The sequence below is a fragment of the Gossypium hirsutum genome, chromosome A11 (assembly GCF_007990345.1).
Source record: "Gossypium hirsutum isolate 1008001.06 chromosome A11, Gossypium_hirsutum_v2.1, whole genome shotgun sequence".
Taxonomy (NCBI): domain Eukaryota; kingdom Viridiplantae; phylum Streptophyta; class Magnoliopsida; order Malvales; family Malvaceae; genus Gossypium; species Gossypium hirsutum.
The window spans coordinates 9,817,500-9,836,798 of NC_053434.1; the positions used below are offsets into that span (position 1 = coordinate 9,817,500).

Here is a 19,299-nt window from a genome sequence, read left to right on the forward strand (position 1 = left end):
GTGCAAGTTTAGCACCCTAAAGTTGACTTTGAAAAAGTGGCATGGGATAATTTTTTTTTGGTCCTTGAGATAATGGGCTATTTATTGTTTGGTCCTTAAACCTCAACTATAAATAGGCCTTCTCATTTCTCATTTCAATTCATCCCAACCAATCTTTCTCTCTTAGTTTTCTCTCTTCTCCCATTTGAGAATTCTTAAGGAATTTTATTTGTTTGTAATACTTTGGAGATAGTAAAGTTATCATCTGGTGTTAGTGCCCGAGGACGTAGGTATAATTTACCGAACCTCGTTAAATCTCTTGTGTTCTTTCTTGTCCTATTTTTCTTTCAATATTTGAGGGTATAATAGTAGTATTTAATTGTGCTATTAAATTACTATAGAAGGGATATTCTGTCTAATGAAAGATTTGGTATTTAAGAGATCCATGTGATCCACCTCTCTTCTCTGGGAATTGAACTTTGTGTGATTTTTTAGTACAATAATTTACACGCTTCCAACCCTATTGGAACAACACAAACAACAACGACAAGAACAGCGAAGGAAAGCAACAACAGCTTCAGTCTTACATTATTATGAGTGCTTAAAAAAAAAAGGCAAAGCAGTATTGGAGACTTGAAAAGGAAGGTGGTTTTAAGGGGACCAGACAAAAGCAGAAAGCGGTTTTGTAACTGAAACGGGGCATGGCCAAAGATTATTAAAAGAGGGAAAAGAAAAGAAAAGAATCCTCACTGTCGTTACACAAAAACTACCAACAATGAATTCATATATAACCGTCAGGTCTAGTTAGTCTTTTTTTTTTTTTTTAATAAAATTTATTTCTTTCCTTATTTCGACTCTTCTTGGAATCTTCTCTGTTTCTCATTAATGGGGTAGACTCTGCCACTCTGCCTGGCTTCAAAGACTTTGGTTTTTTTTTTTAAATTTTGCTTTTCTTCTTTTGTGCTTTATTTTCTTTGCATCGTGGATACCACCTTGTTTTGATGGCTCATTTAGAAGGTAATCAAAGGGGTTCCTCGACTGCTCATGCGGTTTCAGGTGAGTGTTGAATTACATACAAAAAAAAAGGGGTCTCTTTTGGTGTCTAAGAAAATGGCTTTGTTTGGTGGCCGAGAAACTAGAATAAAACTAAAAGTGGGTTTGTTTTAGACGGTTGTATCGTTGCGGTACGGACATTGGTGTTTTTGCAAGAGAAAATGAACTTAGCTCAACTTGGCTTCTTTTATCAGCTTTAATTTTGCTTGGGTGGAAGCTTTAAATCATGGCAAATACTTGAAGGGTTGTTTTTGCTTGTTTCTACTATCTATATGCATTTTTCTTGCGTTTTCTCAGCAACTCACTGGAGCTCCAAGTTAGAGTTTTTCCTATATGGTTTCTGTTGGACCTGCTTTTACCTTACTTTTTTTCTTAACTCCCGACTTCGAGAGATTTTTTTTTTATGAATTTCATTTTTTATATTTTGTTTGATAGGTTCGGCTGGTGATGATCTATATCAAGAATTATGGAAGCTATGTGCAGGCCCCTTGGTGGAGATTCCTCGGGTTCACGAGAGAGTTTTTTACTTCCCTCAGGGTCACATGGAACAAGTAATTCTCTCTCTTTTTTTTCTTTAAGAAATTATTGGATTCTTCCTCTCTTTTTTGTTAAATTGCTTCCGATGGAAAATTCGAAATCAACCATGGTCTTGTTTATAAAAAAAATTCTGCAATTTTTTTTTTGAGTTTGTACTGTGTTCCGCAGTTAGAAGCATCGACAAATCAGGAACTTAGCAATCAAACCCCACTGTTTAATCTTCCTTCTAAGATCCTATGTCGTGTTCTTCACGTGGAGTTACTGGTATTCTATCTCTGATTTTGTTTCTTTTTATTCCTGTATGTTTTGATCTTGAAGAGATCATCTTATTATTATTTGTATGTTTTTTCCCCCTTTTTAAATAGGCAGAACAAGAGACAGATGAAGTTTATGCTCAGATCACTTTGCAGCCTGAAGATGTAAGTAAATGCTATGTCCTCCTTACGTCATGCCTTTTCTTTTTCCAGTGGATAGATTTGCCGAGGGTGAAGAAGGTTAGAGAAATAATGGGTTACTCTAATTGTTTTTGATGCATCCTTATGTTATCATTACAGCAAAGTGAGCCTACAAGTCTTGATCCCTTCCCAACCGAGGCTCCAAAGAGGACAGTTCATTCCTTTAGTAAGATTCTAACGGCATCAGACACTAGCACTCATGGAGGGTTCTCTGTTCTCCGAAAGCATGCAACTGAGTGCCTTCCTCCTTTGGTGAAAACTTTGCTTCATTCTTTTTTTTTGCTTCACCTTTGCTTTATGCTATTACTAATCAGTTTTAGACTTTATACTATAGGAATATGGCGCTTGATTAAATATCTTTCTTTCTATTTACTTTTAAACAGGACATGAATCTAGCAACTCCAACTCAGGAGTTGGTTGCCAAAGATCTTCACGGGTATGAGTGGCGGTTCAAGCATATATTTAGAGGTAATAGTTTCATCCCCTTTTGAGATTTACTTTCTTTACATGTGATGGTTTGGTAGCAGTAAATAAACCTCTTTTGTAGAACATCGGAGCTCTAATTTTAACTTGTACTCACAAATGATCAGGGCAACCACGGAGACATTTACTTACAACAGGGTGGAGCACTTTTGTGACTTCGAAGAGATTAGTTGCTGGAGATGCATTTGTGTTTCTTAGGTACTTGAACATTTGGATTTTTTTTTTTTGTGTGTGTGTGTGCAGGTTCAGGTGTGGCATTTTTGCATGACTTTGGCTGTAATTGCACTTTTATGTCCTATTAGAGGTGATAATGGAGAACTAAGAGTTGGGGTTCGGCGGCTTGCTCGTCAACAGAGCACAATGCCTTCGTCTGTGATATCCAGCCAGAGCATGCATTTAGGAGTGCTTGCTACTGCTGCTCATGCTGTTACAACTCATACCCTCTTTGTTGTGTATTACAAACCAAGGTTGAATGTTCTCTGTTCATGCACAGTACTAATATTGTTGTTCTGGTTATCTTGAAACTGAGTTTCTTTCCTTTGCTCTTCTTCAGTACAAGCCAATTCATAATTGGAGTAAACAAGTATCTGGAGGCTATTAACAATGGATTCTCTGTTGGCATGCGTTTCAAGATGAGATTTGAGGGAGAAGACTCTCCTGAAAGAAGGTATGTTCACACGTGTATGTTATTGACCTACTCTTTATCTTTTGTTCTTCTTATCCTTTTTACCTATTGGGATTTCTTTTTCAAAATCAGGTTCACAGGTACCATAGTTGGGGTTGGAGATATTTCCCCACATTGGTCAGAATCTAAATGGCGGTCCTTGAAGGTTGGATAATTAGTTATTTGAAATGCTAAACTAATTCTTTTCTTGCTTTTGATGGTATTTCTTCCCAACTATTTCTTTTAGATTCAATGGGATGAACCTGCAGCAATACAAAGGCCAGAGAGAGTTTCTCCTTGGGAAATAGAGCCATTTGTAGATTCTGCTTCTGCAAATTTACAACCTACTATAATGTGCAAAAGACCAAGACCTGTCGATATTCCAGCTTCTGGTGTGGGAAAATTATTCTTTCAAGTGTTTTCTAAATAGAGACTGAGTACTGAATTTATTAACTTCAATTCATTAATTGAAATTGTAGAAATTACTACCAGTTCAGCTGGTTCAGCCTTCTGGTGCCGTGAGTCAATCCAGCCTCATGAACTAACACCAGTGGGAAGCACACTTGAGGTCCAGAGCAGTGAAAACCAGGTTATGTGTCCTATGAGGCAGAAAGAAGCTGATAATTGTCTTATCAATGGTAATGGAGGTTACAAATCAAGGACTCCACCTGAAAATGCCTGGCCACCTTCTCCTCTTGTGAATGTATCTTTGAACCTTTTTCCTGATTCAATGGAGAACAACTACAAAACAGGAGCATTGCAAACCGCTCTCACTGGTTATGCCAAGAGCCTAATGCATGACCAAGTTGTAAAAAGAAAAACTGAGACTTTCACAGGTTGCCGGTTGTTTGGGTTTAATTTGACAGATAGCACTAGTGTAGCTGCCCCCCCTGACAAGGAACAAATGAGCACAAGTATTGACTACAATGGTGTGAGAGGGCCTATCCCTGCTGCGTTTCATGTTGAACAGAAACCAGAAACTTCCAAGGAGCAGAAGCAAGTTGCATCAGAGACATCAACCCAGGAGATGCAAGCTAAGCAGGGTTCTGCAACTTCCATGAGAAGTCGTACCAAGGTAAACTTCACGGTTTCTGCTAGCTTAGACTGCATTCATTATTCAAGCTCATGATGAAAAATATTTGTGGATACCAAAGGTACATATGCAAGGGATTGCAGTTGGCCGTGCTGTTGACTTAACTGCACTGAAAGGATATAATGATCTCATAAATGAGCTGGAAAAAATGTTTGAGATCAAGGGAGAGCTTTGTCGTAGTGGTCAGTGGTCCATTGTTTTTACTGATGATGAGGGTGATATGATGCTCGTGGGTGATGATCCCTGGGTGTAAGTAACTTAAAAGCACCTCTGCTATATACATATATTTATATATTTCCAGAGTTGGTTATCAGTAAACTGTTTACATTACTTTTAATTGTAGTGAATTTTGTAAGATGGTGAGAAAGATCTTCATATATTCAAGCGAGGAGGTGAAGAAGATTAGTACAAGATGCAAATTTCCAGCAGCATCTATGGAGTGTGAAGGGACGGTTGTAAGCTTGGACTCAGAGCATAGGTCTGTTTGAATACCCTAACTTAGCTTTGTTTTGTTGTTGTTAATTTGCAATGGTCGAAGAGAAATGTAGCTGGTTTATTTTGCTTAGTTTTTTAATTTTAATTTTATTTTGAGAGCTTTGCTCAGGGACAGTAGAAGAGTGAATGAAGTGCAGAAACTAAACTCTTTAGTTTATGGTAAAAAAGAATAGGAAGACTTTGATTAGTTAGAAATGGAAGGATTGAGTTTAGCTTTTGCTTTGTTTGGGTGGTAGCGTGGTTTCAGTGACACAGTGAAGCAGCCTGTAAAAATATAAATGCTTGCATTTAGTTGTTGTTGGCTGGTTTCCCCTGGATGCCGTTTTCTAACCCTTGAGATTTCTGTTTATTTCGGTACATTTTGGAACCAATCTCGATGACTCTGACACCTCCTGGCCAGAGGACCCCAATGTGCTGTCATAAAGTTTGTGATGGCCTAATGCCATGCTGCTGCTGGTCCCTATTACTCAGGTTTATCCACATTACATGTCCTCTCATTTTATAAAGTGAGTGGTCCCCCGATTTTTTATTTGGGAGAAAGTTAGGTCCGGTTTCAGGCATTCATGGGAGCCGGGCTAGTACAATATAGAGTTAATCTTGTTAGGTTTGGCTTCATTAAAGGTGCAATGCTTGCTTATTACTTACCCGGCCATAACATTAACTAGGTTTTTTACAAGCTCACGCACACTGGTTCAAAGTAATCGGTTTGCGCTTTACAACACACATACTCAATGTTGTGAATTTATAAATGCTTCACAATCTTAGCCATTACAAGAGCCTAAAAAAAGAACCAGGTGTGAAGAAAGAAGGTGGATTAGATAACTTTTAGGCCCCCAGACCCAGGCAATTATGTTTACCCTTTTTCCCTCGTTTTAATTTCGATTTGATTTTTTATTTTCTTCGTTTTAAACTTTTTAACTAAAATATATAAAAACTTGAAATCTTATAAAATTCCAAAAAATTATTTAAAATATATAAAACTAGTTATAAAATTAAAAATCGTTTCTCGATAAAATGTTTAGGGTTTGATCCAAACTGGACTCGACCTGAATTCAAAAATTCTAATTGAAAGTCTGTGCACCTTGTCCAAAGGAAAAGAAAAACACTTAAAAAGAAAAGCAGATCAAAGTAAAAATTGCATAAATGTCTGAAATTAGTTGGTAATGGGCCACGTAAGTTTTTTCGTAAGACAAATACAGTTGGGCCTAAATGGTTCACTGTTGATGGGCCTATTGAACAGGCCGAAAAGATAATTAGGCAAAAACTGTTTCACACCCAACTACTCCTATTTAGGAGACGAAAATATTTCCGTGCACTACAGCACAGTTGGGAGGGTCCCATTTGCTTATATTTTTTTCAGTGATTAGTGCAGAAAAAAGAAAATGGCAAGAATTCAAGCTGGGAATTTTGATTCCAAAGTTTCACGGCATCATTGCGAGCTTCAGAGGAAGGAAAATGGTTAGGGGAAAATTCACTTTCCAGGAGTTTGGCAGTTTGGTTCAGTGTTGAAATTCAGAATGGAATTCGTCAAATGTCGGCATTACCTAAGTATCCTGTTACTAATATATTGAATTCTTAATATTATTGGTGAAGATGGAAGCTTTAACTTTTTGAGTACTCAAGTTTGAGTTTTATCATGTATAGTTGTTCTAGTTTCATTATTCACATATGTTATACATGAGGTTTATCTGGTTTTTTTTGTTTTTTTTTATCTATTGTGCTTTATACTTTTATTTTTACGTTTTAATTATTTAAATATAAATTTGTATTTGTAGTAAAACGAAAAAAGAAAAACTTTGTTTAAAATAAGACTTAGAAATTTATTTACTATATCCTTTTTTGGATAATATATAACATACCAATCTAAGATACCTCATTATGTTATGATAAAAAAGAGACCGCATTATCTTGTAGCTTGCATGAACCATGTTGAGTCATTGACAAGCATATGGTTTTTTGGGCAAAATTTTTTAAATCATTTTCAATGAATTTATTTGATAATTAATGATCATCTTGATGTGTTGCACTGGAGGCTAAAAGTGCTTACAGAATTGTCGGTGCTTTAAAAGCTTCAAAAAGTTAGCATGTTGCGGAGCCTGATAATTAAGAAAGAAAGCAGGAAAAGAACAATGGTTGGTTTGTTGCTTTAATCACTCTTCATCACTAATTAAATAATAGCGACATGATTAGTTGCCATGGCAATTTTATTAATGGAAGGTTGTGTAAGACAAAAACCCATTGCTTCATTAAGTTTGAAATAATTTTATTAATGGAACAAAATGCTAAAGACATCAAGTGCTTAGTTAACCCCTTTGCTCTTTTTGTTCCATTAATTCTTTTGCATCATCTCAAAATGTTGCTCGTAACAATTTTCTAGATTCTCAAAACCTCCAAAATGGATTCTATAATAAACACGGGTTGAAAGATGATGAAAACGAAAATGGGAGATTGGTTAAATATTTTATATTGACATTTTCAATATAACATTAACAAAACTAGAACTCATTCGTTGTCTTAGCATGTGATATAAATAGGTTTTTTTTTTATATAAAAATATCCTAAAATTTTGATTAATTATGAAAATGATTCACTTTTTTTTATTATACACGTAAATTACTTGAAATGAACACTAAAAGTTGGTGGACCTAAAGAGTCGCCACTAACATGCCACGTTAACCACCAGAATTAAAAAAAATCAATTTTTTGGTGGTGTCAAGGAGAATGACAATTTTTACTATAGTAAAAATACAATTTTTGAAGGATTAAATCAAAATTTTATTATTAAAATTTTATCATAGTAAACTAAAAATGATAAAAATTTATCATTAAAAATAACCAAAATTAAGATGTAATTTAATCTAAAAATGTAATTTATCAACATATCCTTCATGTTATCATGTTAAACTAAAAATGATAAAATTTTGATTTAATGGTTATTTTTTATTGCCGGTTATTTATTTAGTAACAAGTTCAAATTAGTTATGTAAGTCTTTCTGTTGGTTGTGGTAGGACAATAACAAGTTCAAATTGGTTATGCAACCAACGAGTGTATTATTTTGGATTCTCTAGACTAACGAGATATTTGAAGGTTTTAAAGAATCCCAAATTCAACTGCACAAGTGAGATCATCGATATTAGTAACATCTGAGCTACAAGATAATAGCATCGAGAAACTTGCTCCTGTTGCGGTTAAATAATTTAATTTTCAAATTGTAAGATACAATGTTGTCGATACTGAACAAAATTGTTTAATTTTTTTTAGAATAGAGAAAGTTTTTCGTGTTGTAAAATTATATTTTATAAGTAAAGTGAAACTATTTTAGAATGTTGGAAATATAAAATTATAGTTTGTAAAATATAAATTTTGAATTATGCAAATTGATAGTTATTTAAATTATGCAAATAATTTTTATGTAAATCATTTATATAATGTGGATTAATCTTTTGATAAGGGGCATTTTTAATAGAAGTGGTGGCGTCATTTTAAATGGCTCCATCCAATAAAATAGAATTTTTTTAAATAAAAAAAAACTAAAAAGAAAATAAAACCTATAATAGAACTAAAAAAATAAAGTTGGCACAAAATAAATAAAGTGGTAGCACTACTTTAATTGGATCGACCTAATAAAATAACATTTTCTTTTAAATTGTAAAAACCCAAAAATAAAAAATCCCCTAAAAAAACCCTGACACATTAAATAAGTGGTAGCGCCATACTTAATAGATCCACCAAAAATAGATTTTTTAAACCTCCAGTTATTAAAAAATAATAATATTTTCTTGATATTTATACATATAGCACTATTTTTTTTGGTATCACTAAAAAATTAATTTTTTTTATTCTAATAGCTGACATAGTACGTTGGTGACACTAAACTCTTTATCTCCACCGTTCATTTCAAATTATTTACATGTATATGCAGAAAAATGAGTTATTTTTATAATTAATCAAAATTTTAAAATCATTTTTATTAAAAAAAACGATATAAATATGAAGAAACCTTGAGTTTTCAACTCAGAATTGACATTTGATCTGCCAAACTTGATGGAGAAGGGATGTAGACATCCGCCCCTATATCGTCCGAACACGAACAGGACATATCATTGTAATAATTATAGAGGTTTGTGAAGTGTGTTGCATAAGTGCGAATATATCCATGATTTCTCCGACTCATACATCTATTATGTATTATTGAACAACAATTGATTCATCAAAAAACGACCTTTGTTTTCATATTCGGATGACGATGATAAACTAACGCCCACGCGGCAGTATATTAAAGTCTTATTTTATTATAATAATATTATATAAATTTTCAGAAGAAGGATTAGCATTTAAAAGTAACTAATTTAGTTTTACATTATAGGTATGATTAATATTTTAGTAAATTGATTATCTTTTTTCATTTATATACATTATGTATGTCATTGTTAATTTTTTTTCTAATTATTGGTTTTATTTAAAGAAAAAACTTCCAAACCATATATTTTATTTAAATAGTAATTGAAATTAATATGATAAAAATATTAGATTAATTTAAAATTTTACAAATACGGATAAACTCAATTATTAGATTACTAAAATAATAATCGTATAAAAAGTTATGAAAGTAAATAATACTTTAGTTTTTTCTCGACGTAAATGAATTTTTCTTTTTGATCTTCTCCAAAAATTTTGAAAAATTATATTTTTTTTGAAAATTTTAAAAATATTTAATTAAGTTCTCCAAAAATCTCATTAATCTAATAAAAATTTTAAAAATTTTAATCATACCCCAAATTTTTAAAAAAAATATAATTACAATAGTAACACCAAAAAACAATTATCTAATTTAGTCAAATTCGAGTATTAAGGGGATGAGGTCAATTGGCATCCAATAAACTCCGAGCAGCAATCAAATGGACTCAAGATCACCGTAGTTGCTTGCACCCAGGTCTTTTATAATGGTAAAAAGTAAAAGTATATTTCCCAAAATTGTTGTTGTTGTGGTCGTCGTCCTTGGTGCCTGCCACACCTCTTAATTTGAATGAAAGACAGCGCATGCAAGGAGGAACAGTTGAATAAAGCTGAAATCACCACACAATTGACTCTCGCTGTTAAGTGCTTTCACTGTTATTGCTATGTTTCTTTTTTTTACCCTTTTTTGTTTCATTTACAAATGAGATAGTTAGTCAAAATGACTTTTTAAAGGCATATGTAGATAGCATGAGTAGTAGAGAGCTGATTGCAAAAATATGAATCACCTTTGCTAGATAGCGACGAGCGACGATTGACTTGAAACACTGCCTTTTTTTCTAACTTTGTACCTTCCTTCCTTCTCCCCTTTTTATACGTTGCGTACATTAAACTCTTCTCTCTCTTTCTGTGTGTATTTATAAATGGCATTATTGAATTAGATTAGATAAATAGAGGGTAGAGAAAGAAAATTATGGGATCCGAGGAAGAGAAAGAGTCAACCTACACACCGAAGCTGCCGCTGTTTTCAGCTTCACATGCACACATGCAGTCGCCAGAAAGATCGGGGATGTTAACCCCACCACTACACGCCTCGGCCTCGGTCCCATTTCGCTGGGAAGAGGAACCAGGGAAGCCCAAACCATGTACCGCACTCACCAGTTTTACTACCCTAAATGACTCTGCTCCAAAGTGTCTGGAACTCCCTCCTAGGTTGCTACTAGATGCCAAGATTGCCAAACTGTCCTCACCCACCACAGTCTTGGAAGGTCCCTACACGGGCAGGCCTAGGTTTCAGTCTTCTTCTTTCAGAATGGGAAGTGAGTTTTATGGATCATTTCGTGCTAGTCCTGAGACGCTGCAACTCGGGTCTATGGTTCTTAGCAAGAGAGGGTACAAAGAGAAAGGGTTTCTCGGTTTTTGGAGGGGAAGGTCCTTGAAGGCTAGACCTAGAAGGGATGTTAGCGGGAACAGTTGCGTTAGGGATAGTGAATGCAGCAGAGACGGAGACAGAGACAGAGACAGCAGTGGCACCACCGGTGTTAATATCACCACAATTAGAAGGATTGGTAGCTTTCCCAGTCTCTCTAGTTCCAAGTCCCACTTCTGGGTAAGTTTCTCTCATTTCCTTCACATATATATTCGGTACCTTTCAAAGCAAAGGGTTGTGCCGCTGTGCCACTTTTATGGTTTTCGTCAGGACAACTCAACACACCCATTCATTTACTTCCTTAATTTTATACAGAAATTAACAAACGGGGGAATAAATTCGGTTCCTGATCCATTCATGGCACTTTTAGGAGCACTAAATCAACTTCCCATTTCTTGAAAGCACAAACTAGCATTTAATTAAAGCTTTACTCTTAAATAAGCTTTCTGGGTAGTTTATCTAACTCCTCAGTCCTCACTCCGGTTCACCCTGCTTTGTTTTAATTCTTGCACTACTACATCCAAGAGAGTTGTTTGATTTGTGGTCTTGGACACGACAGGAAAGTATCTATGAAGGCTTAATGCAAGTGGTCCCATGGACCAAAAAGGGTAAAAAGGATAGCTGACTTTTCCCTCTAGGCAAATGCTACTATATGATTACAAACAGGGGATAAATTACATGCACTGCACTGCAGGCCAGGCCACTGTTTCCAGTCAATCCGAGGCAGTTGATGGAAATGAGTGATCGAAGCCCATTACTATTTTTGTTCTTTCTCTAGATGTGGGGCTATTTTCAGCTAACCTTTTTTTCGGATGCCATCTTTATCGTTTGGATATATATCGATGTGGAAGTTGGCAAATCCAGTTGGTAGCAGCAATATATGTATAAAGATGCCATCATTATCATACCCTCCGCAGCGGGGACTTGGAACGATGTGTAAATTATGGCTTAGCTCTTGCCAGTCTTACATTTACGATTTACTACTAGCTGTGTAGTTCGTTCTCGTCTCATCAATGCCTTCTGTTGTGTCTTTATTTAAGATAGCTGCCTGACAGACGATTCACTGATTTTGGGATTACGTAGACAGTAGGGGAACTTCAACACCCATAGCAAGGTTTTGTTGCATCCATCCAGGCAAAGAAATGAACCAAACATTGCCCATAAGATGGAGAGAGGTTCTGTCAAAAGTTGCCCAAGTTTCATGTCCAGCTTTATTTTTACAGCTGCCTTTAATAAACTATTTAAATGTTTTTAGTAGCAATTTTAAATATAACCTTGACTCTGTATCTGCCTTAATAAGATTCGACTTATTCAGAAATTAACTGAAAGAAAGGTACAATTCAACCATGTGAGCAACATATTTGCACATTGTTAATGTCCATGAAAAACAACAGAGGTCAAACGGAAGCAATCAACCAAAGAAACAACTTTAATTGTAGGGAAACAAATTAAGTAGATGATATCAAATTCCAGTCTGATATGAATTATCCATGATTTTTGAGTAATCCTCCACCACTGAAAATAAAAACAAATTAACACTCAAATTCTCATGCTAAAGATGAAGTTGAAGGCGCAAGAGTTCAACTTTAAAATCAAGTTTATTTTGTTGCTGATTACTAGCTACATTTGAGTTTCTGCTTCTTCCCAACTCATAAATCACATTAGCCCTGCTTTTTACCAGTCACACCAGCAACCACCTACAACAATGGAAGCACATCAGTGTATTGAAAGCCAGAACAAAATAATAGAACGCCCGAAGCATGACTAAGCCTAGAAATGTCCTTTGGGAGTATTTAGAGCTCTACTTATTAGCATATGCCAGTGTTTGGATATTTAAACTCAGAAACAAATTTAAAGTATATACAAATGATTCGTATGTAGCAAGTTTAGTTCATTGGCATGTCAACTCCAACAATACCAATTGAAATCGGTATCTTTTCACCAAGAGATGCATCAAGTGAAAGAAGCAGCATAAATCAGATAATAAGAGCTTATGATAAGCCTCGTCTTATCCCATATGCAAAGAACAATACAATCTGCAAAACTTAGGCAGAGATCTGTATTACAATCTTTTTTTATCCGCTTATAACTAGATGAGAACAGGTTTATTACTTTATACCAGCAGAAAAGTAACGAAGGTTAACAGGCACTAACAGTAAATTTGTCACCCGACTAGAACAAGCTAAACTTAAGATATACTGAAAACAATTCTCTTTACTACCAGCTAGAATGAGGTGTTCTTAGTTGTGGAAGGATGCCAACGGCATAACCCATTGTCACTTAATGTGAAAATTATCCATCAATTTCAAATAGTCTTAAAAGTGCAGCCATGGATTAGAAATTTCTATATCACAAGAAAAAAGTTACCAAGTAAATGATTAAACAATACCCTTCACTGATACTCAGAAAACAATCTCCAAAGTTCTTGTAACATGTCCAACCCAATTTTATAGTTGGTATGTACTAAATACTCAACCCCCCTCCCCCCCCCCAAAAAAAAAAAAAGGAAAAGAAAAAAAGACTATAAAATAATCCATATTGCTAAGTGCAATACTCACATCTCTTAAAGCAGGCTGAGGGACTTGCTTTGATGATTCTAAGGAATCTAGAATGGGCCTTACAACAGCTGGTAGAAAGAGACCTGCATATTTTTACAACAGTGTGAGTTCAAAAAAGGAAAAAAAAAAAAGAAAAAAAAAAGAAGGTTGCAATCTCCACACAAGTCGCAGAAACAAATGGAAATTCAAAGCCAAACTTGATAGAATAAGAAAAAGGAATGATGCAACAAAGTATTAATTTTCTCTTCAGATAGAGTCGTACTAGCATCTCTGAGAGCACTCCGGTCTCAAGCATTGCTTCTCAAAATAAAAAATTGCCTTTAGAATTTTCACCATTCTTTTGATTATGAGACACATTATTGCTTCAATCACATTGGTTTCTAACATAGAATGTACCCACTCTATACAACATTCAGATTTTGAATCCTTTGTGAAGTTGTCCTATGTGAACAGATCATACATCGGATAATAATTTATAAATTGAATTTTAGAACTCCAGCAGTGTCTGCTATGACACAGTCAACGGGGCATAAATTTCTACAAAAGAAAAAAAAAATCTAAAGCATTAAAATTTGATTCTTCTTTAGCTACACCAAGGATTATAACCAGATAGTAACTAACTACCATCAACAATGAAACCAAAATTGAAAGAATCCCTTGTAAGAAATTTCAGTAAATTAAAAATAAGTATATCTGATTAAAACCCTATACGATGCAGGAAAAAATAAAACCCTAAGTTTTTCCCTAATTCAAATCATTGATAACCAAACAGAAAAAAATCTAGGGATTGAGTATCAAAGAGAAATAAGGTAAAGATCGGTGTTAAGCACAATAGATAATGGAACGGATGATTAATTAGATTAATAGGAAGAGAGGAGGAAAATTTTCACAAAAAAAAAAAAGAGAAGAGGAAAATTCACCAAAACCAGCGATGAGGCAAGAAGCTGCGACAACTGGCTCTTGCACCACGAATATTTTCAGCTTCTGCATCACCGCCATCTTTCTATATCTTAATCGATTTTTTTCCTGCTTTCACTCCTTTTCGAAAAGCAACTTTGTGACTGTTCTTGGATGGATGCAACAATAACTAAAACGGAGAATCAAGACGATCCACCACATAAGAAATAGAACATCGGGTATTTACGGTTCGGGTCGGGTTATTGAATATTCTTACATGTTTATTTTTCCATAAAGGCCCCTAATTGTTTCTGAAATTACGTACAGTCGAAAGTTTGTTGGACTGGGATTGTCAGAATTTCAAGAGGGTAAAAAGGTAATAAAAGAATTGAAGGTCATTCCACATGCTTACTTAATCAAATCTTAATAGAGAATGTAATCGTGAATTGGTTCGGGTCATATCTAAAAATTCGAGTAGTCAATTTTTTGTTCTACTTCTAGACATATAAAAATTCTGATTTATACCCATTACAAATCTTGGTTTCGATTGCGCCAATGAAATATTTCATATTGTTTATAGAATATATAATAAAATTTACCCAAAATTTTAAAATAGACAAATGATAAAATTATATAACAAACAAACATTATAAAAAATAAAATCTTTAAAAGCTTCACAAATATATAACTTCAGGTTTTGATGTAACTTCATCTTTATATGTTGGTTTTTGTTTTTTTGGCAATATTTTTTCATTATTTATTTTGGATTTGATAATGATTGATTTTTAATTTTTAAAGTATTCTATATAACTAATGAATATTTATATTTAAAATTAATTTAATTTTTTGGTATTTAAATAATAGTTTTTATATACATATTAAATATTAATAAATTCGAGATCAATAATAGTACATATCACTTTTTATTAAATATTTTAAAATATTGATAAAAATAGATCAATATGATACATATTATTTCTAGTAACATGTGCTCAATTCAGGTCCAATAATCATCTATCTTTAATTGGTAAAACCATAAGATTGTGCCTAATGTCTTGAGTTCCCAAAAACAAAAGCACAAAATGAGGGCTCAGCTAACCCAAATCCCGTTTTCCCACTCACTCAGAAATTTAATGACAGCATTTACCATCTTTTTCCTAGCCCTTACTTGTGTCTGACACTAATATAAAGCCACTCGAAACAATTTTCGCATTGATTTTATCAAAGATAAATATATTGAGAAACTCATTTGTCTCGGCATATTTTCACCCAATATATATACAACAGCCACAGCATCATTTACGTTCCCAGAAGACACAGACACTACTAAGAAGCAAAGACCTACAAACTTGACAACAACTACAAGAGAGCGAAAAACAAAAACTAATTACATACAACATACAGGGCCTAATACATGTTAAATAAGTAGAAAAGAACTTAACATACGCATGGAAAGTATATATAATCCCAAGTACCCGACGATCCTTTTTGCCGCAAAACAATTTTTACGACAGTGAGGGGATTAGTTGAACTCTCTAGTTGTCTAGAAAGGTAGCATCCACCCCACTGTCCATCCCAACAGCAAACCAGCACCAACGAGACTGAGTCCCAGTGCTAAAGCAACAGCATACTTGGTTATGTCAGGTCTAGGTTGGCCTCGCTTCCCTCGTCTCTCTTTTCCGGTCTTTAGCCAGCTCTTCCGAAATTTCTGGCTTTTGTAGGGCGTCCATGGAAAGACTACAGGCTGCTCGTTATTCTTGATCTGGTGGTAAAAGGGTTCTAGCTGCTGCAATTGGAACCATTGTTTATAGGCAAAGAGTTGCGAGGCTTGTTTGAAGAGAAGCTTGATGACATGCTCCTTCTCTTCATAGGCTTTCTGTGCTGCTTTCTCAGCTTCCCTTGCACGTGTTTGCGAGTGACACAGTGCTTCTAGTAGCTGAGCCTTGGTAGGATCAGACTCTGTAACTTGCTCTAACATATCCTTTTCCGTTGTACTTGTACTGTAAAAATGAAGTGAATAAAGTTTAACAAAAAGAGATGATAGTTTTACCATAATGCAAACTTTTTTAACCTATCTTAATCAATGGAGTTGATAATACCACCACTTAAAAGGCTAAAACCATTGTAAAATAAATACCTGGACAATGAATTGGAAGCACATTGCATCTTCCCTTCTCCAACTGAAGACATCTGTCTTCCATGTTTTCTTACGGAGCCAGGAGACATCTGTGCATGATTAACCATTGGACTGCGAATTGCAACTGTCCGGGACTTCCAAGCCAAAGATGATACTTCACCACCGTCAAAAGAACCAGAACACGCGTGCGAGTACCCCCTCACATGCACCTTCTGAGGTGGGGGAAGATCACAATTCTCAATAAAATCTAGTGACTTTTGTGCAACCAAGGAGGCCAGCTCGTCTTTATCTGTTGTGCGCCACCATGGCTCAGCCTTCCCACCCCCGGACCAGGGAGACTCTGGTTCAGAACAGAAGTCATTGGTTTTCATGGAAGCACGGCATTCAACAGATTCCATCTCCAAAAATTCAAAGCTTTCCATTGTTTCCTTTGAATCAAGAGAATAGCTATTGTTCTTTTTTCTATCAGTAATGGAAATATCATGTGCATCCTGCTGAAGATCACTACTTACTTTGGAGGAGTTTATTTCAGCTTTCAAGCTTTCCACTTCATCCTCTAAGGCATTCAGCTGCTCATTTGTTAAACTCATTTGGGGACCATAGTTAGGTTGCAGCTGAAGCCACCACCTCGTATCAGGGGGTAGATTGGAATAAGAAGGGGTCCTGTTGAGAGGCATGAAACCTATTGCAGGGTGATTATGTTTATCTGCCACGCCACTGGGGTTGGAATCGGCTTGTTTAGTGGAAGACGATGATTGGCAGCAAGCTAACTTGGGAGCTCTTTTGGCATCTTCTTGGACAAAGCAACGATTAGCTGTTCTTTGCCAGGCTGCCCTTGCTTCCGCTGCTGCCATTTACAATCTTTCTCTGCTACACATTTAGCTGTTTAGAAAATAGCCACCACTCATTAGAAACGAGATTATTAATCACTAAATCAGTCAGTCACAAATCGCCATCCAACTGAACATGTTTAAGACAAATTACTTTCTAAGTTGACATACATAAATAAAGCCAATCCAAATACATGCCGCTACAAAAGCATAAAGTTCTATCAATGATCACTAAACAAAATAATAGATAATCCAAGTCCTTGCCCCGTAAGAACTACATAAAACTTCAAGCATCATACGATACTTCACAATCAGAAACGATAGGCAAATCTTAAGTTCTTTCATCACCTTCGATCAAAATCTAAAAGAACATCTATTTCAAGTATACACCCTATTTTCAAGTATACACAAGAACCGTACATCTAGAAAAGTAGGGCAATACAACTCATGAATAAGACTTGATTGAACTTCAAAAAGTTGATTTAACCCCACCGTCATTCATGAGATCACCCCAAAACACATAAAACAAAAGATAGAATGTCAAACAACATGCAATGTAAATCGTCATCGGATTGGAAAGTTATAATTAAAAAACAACGGATAATTCGATAATTATTAGTAGAAATGAAGCATACAACAAAAACCAACTACCATTCAGAACAACCGCGAGTTGAAACCATAACATAGTTAACAAATGAAAATGAAAAAACAGTTTAAGGGGAAAAAAAGCCATAATTCAAGAACAAGAACACAAAAGTCGTCATAGAAAAGAAGATTAAGGCGGTGCACGTAACAAGGTCGAATAATTCAACGAACTGAACATACACAATAAAAGAGAAAAATAAAGGTATAGTCAATGAAATAAGAGAAAGATCACAAACCCAGGAAGAAGGAGGATAGAAAAGAGGTGGGCAAGCGGTAACTGCATAGATCTAGTATAAATTAGGTAGTAAAGTAAAAGAAATCGTTCTTTGGACAAAAAGGGAAGGTCAAAGAAACCGTTTGATTTCAATGGATAAGAGGGATACAAAGAACAAAACAGGACAGTCTTGTAGAAAACAGTGTTCTTTTTTCAGTTATCAAAATTTCTGGTACTTCGGTTTTTCTGCACTAACTTTTACGGGCTCTGTTTCTCTTTCTTTTCATTAAAACGAGGGGTGAAACCGAACGGCAGCGTTTCCATTCAGACCCTGGCGTGTCACTTCCATGGAGTTCTGTACGGGGCACGTGGCGGTTGATTAGGGGAATGAGGGTGCTGGTAATGGGTCCCGATTAGAATTTTTAAGATAAGGGTTTCCTATCTTGATCATTTTCGAGGTAACATTTTTTTTCTTGTAATTATTCAATAATAGCAAAAAGAAAGTTAGACATTCATTACTTACGAAAGGTCGATATATATATATGTATTTAAAATATAAAAATAATTATATGGTAATTTTTTAATTGAAATTAAAAGATTTTATCGTCAAATATATCGAAGTTGAATTTTTAAAAATAATGGTTAATAAATTAAAATATAAAAAAATTATGTGTAATATGTTCCATATTCAAGGACTCAAATCACACTTTTTGATTCTTCCTAAGATAAATAGATACAAAGAAATAAAAACAGGAATTAGTATTTTTATAGAAAGGAGGGTCCATGCCATACAATCTCTGCCTGCTTTTGAAAGCAATGTCGGGGTTTTATATAGATATTTTACAAGGAAAAAAGGTGGCACTTGGTATCTTAATAAGGTAAGCCCTGTAGGTGATTTTTTTGTACTATGTAACGACTCACTTCATTTATCAATTAAACCAAATAAATGAATAAAAACACAAACTTGAATGAATCATAAATGGATGGGTAAAATTATAGGTTTGATATTGAAATCCTATTTTTTTATAAATTTATTCTAGTTAGTTAGTTAATTTTATTTTAATTATTTATTTAATTTGAATTAACAGATAATTATTTAATTCAATGCTTATAATGATTGATTCTAATAAAACTGATGTAATTTTTATATTAGAAAAGACAAATAAAATCCAAAGAGAAAATCTTATTTTGATGGTGAAATTAGAAAAAATCGATATTAATGAAAATATCATATGTTTACGTATTTCATTTGATTTAGCAAATATGTATATGACAAATATTTAAAATAAAAACGTGCCCACTGAATTACAAGAAGAAACCGTGGGATTGGCTTGGGTTGATTTTGATTTTAAAGAAATTGGGGTACGAAATATC

General features: G+C 34.6%; 4 protein-coding genes across 12 annotated transcripts; 2 read left to right on the forward strand and 2 right to left on the reverse strand.

Annotated features, from left to right (window-relative positions):
* The first annotated feature begins 141 nt into the window (after positions 1 to 141).
* Positions 142 to 6,451, forward strand: LOC107924309 (auxin response factor 18). Of its 8 annotated transcripts, none has more exons than XM_016854678.2 (15): positions 142 to 1,035; positions 1,468 to 1,583; positions 1,738 to 1,833; positions 1,935 to 1,988; positions 2,124 to 2,276; positions 2,408 to 2,492; positions 2,615 to 2,705; positions 2,810 to 2,974; positions 3,061 to 3,174; positions 3,265 to 3,337; positions 3,419 to 3,563; positions 3,651 to 4,246; positions 4,326 to 4,513; positions 4,608 to 4,742; positions 6,127 to 6,451. In XM_016854678.2, exons 1-15 carry the CDS (start codon positions 981 to 983, stop codon positions 6,266 to 6,268), a joined length of 2,208 nt encoding a protein of 735 aa, XP_016710167.1. In that variant the 5' UTR covers positions 142 to 980; the 3' UTR covers positions 6,269 to 6,451. The 8 variants fall into 8 exon arrangements, with proteins under 8 accessions (XP_016710167.1, XP_040936933.1, XP_040936934.1 ...); XM_041080999.1 differs by having other exon boundaries at positions 572 to 1,035; positions 5,160 to 6,130; XM_041081000.1 differs by having other exon boundaries at positions 576 to 1,035; positions 6,120 to 6,451.
* A 3,229-nt stretch (positions 6,452 to 9,680) lies between these two features.
* Positions 9,681 to 11,905, forward strand: LOC107924663 (uncharacterized protein At4g00950). 2 transcript variants are annotated; one of them, XM_016855205.2, is made up of 2 exons: positions 9,681 to 10,824; positions 10,960 to 11,905. In XM_016855205.2, exons 1-2 carry the CDS (start codon positions 10,189 to 10,191, stop codon positions 11,041 to 11,043), a joined length of 720 nt encoding a protein of 239 aa, XP_016710694.1. In that variant the 5' UTR covers positions 9,681 to 10,188; the 3' UTR covers positions 11,044 to 11,905. The 2 variants fall into 2 exon arrangements, with proteins under 2 accessions (XP_016710694.1, XP_016710695.1); XM_016855206.2 differs by having other exon boundaries at positions 9,813 to 10,824; positions 11,204 to 11,905.
* Positions 11,906 to 12,048: 143 nt separating this feature from the next.
* On the reverse strand, positions 12,049 to 14,493 carry LOC107924664 (uncharacterized). Its single transcript, XM_016855207.2, has 3 exons — positions 14,123 to 14,493; positions 13,203 to 13,285; positions 12,049 to 12,341 (listed from the first exon to the last, which is right to left on the reverse strand). The coding sequence occupies exons 1-3, from the start codon at positions 14,199 to 14,201 to the stop codon at positions 12,306 to 12,308; spliced, it is 198 nt and encodes a 65-aa protein (XP_016710696.1). The 5' UTR covers positions 14,202 to 14,493; the 3' UTR covers positions 12,049 to 12,305.
* A 506-nt stretch (positions 14,494 to 14,999) lies between these two features.
* Positions 15,000 to 18,315, reverse strand: LOC107924781 (uncharacterized). The gene is made up of 3 exons (XM_016855371.2): positions 17,948 to 18,315; positions 16,237 to 17,118; positions 15,000 to 16,099 (listed from the first exon to the last, which is right to left on the reverse strand). The coding sequence occupies exons 2-3, from the start codon at positions 17,088 to 17,090 to the stop codon at positions 15,643 to 15,645; spliced, it is 1,311 nt and encodes a 436-aa protein (XP_016710860.2). The 5' UTR covers positions 17,091 to 17,118; positions 17,948 to 18,315; the 3' UTR covers positions 15,000 to 15,642.
* Positions 18,316 to 19,299: the final 984 nt, after the last annotated feature.

Bases quoted from the DNA above. Each gene is read 5' to 3' on its own strand.
- LOC107924663 (XM_016855205.2), top strand. From the start codon at position 10,189: ATGGGATCCGAGGAAGAGAAAGAGTCAACCTACACACCGAAGCTGCCG. The intron at 10,825-10,959 runs GTAAGTTTCTCT...AATTTTATACAG, and splicing joins GTTCCAAGTCCCACTTCTGG to AAATTAACAAACGGGGGAAT.
- LOC107924664 (XM_016855207.2), bottom strand. From the start codon at position 14,201: ATGGCGGTGATGCAGAAGCTGAAAATATTCGTGGTGCAAGAGCCAGTT. The intron at 13,286-14,122 runs GTGAATTTTCCT...AAAAATATGCAG, and splicing joins TTGCCTCATCGCTGGTTTTG to GTCTCTTTCTACCAGCTGTT. The intron at 12,342-13,202 runs GTGAGTATTGCA...CCATTGTTGTAG, and splicing joins CTCAGCCTGCTTTAAGAGAT to GTGGTTGCTGGTGTGACTGG.
- LOC107924309 (XM_016854677.2), top strand. From the start codon at position 1,305: ATGCATTTTTCTTGCGTTTTCTCAGCAACTCACTGGAGCTCCAAGTTA. The intron at 3,564-3,650 runs GTGTGGGAAAAT...TTGAAATTGTAG, and splicing joins TGTCGATATTCCAGCTTCTG to AAATTACTACCAGTTCAGCT. The intron at 4,514-4,607 runs GTAAGTAACTTA...TTTTAATTGTAG, and splicing joins GTGGGTGATGATCCCTGGGT to TGAATTTTGTAAGATGGTGA.
- LOC107924781 (XM_016855371.2), bottom strand. From the start codon at position 17,090: ATGGCAGCAGCGGAAGCAAGGGCAGCCTGGCAAAGAACAGCTAATCGT. The intron at 16,100-16,236 runs GTATTTATTTTA...TCATTTTTACAG, and splicing joins GCTTCCAATTCATTGTCCAG to TACAAGTACAACGGAAAAGG.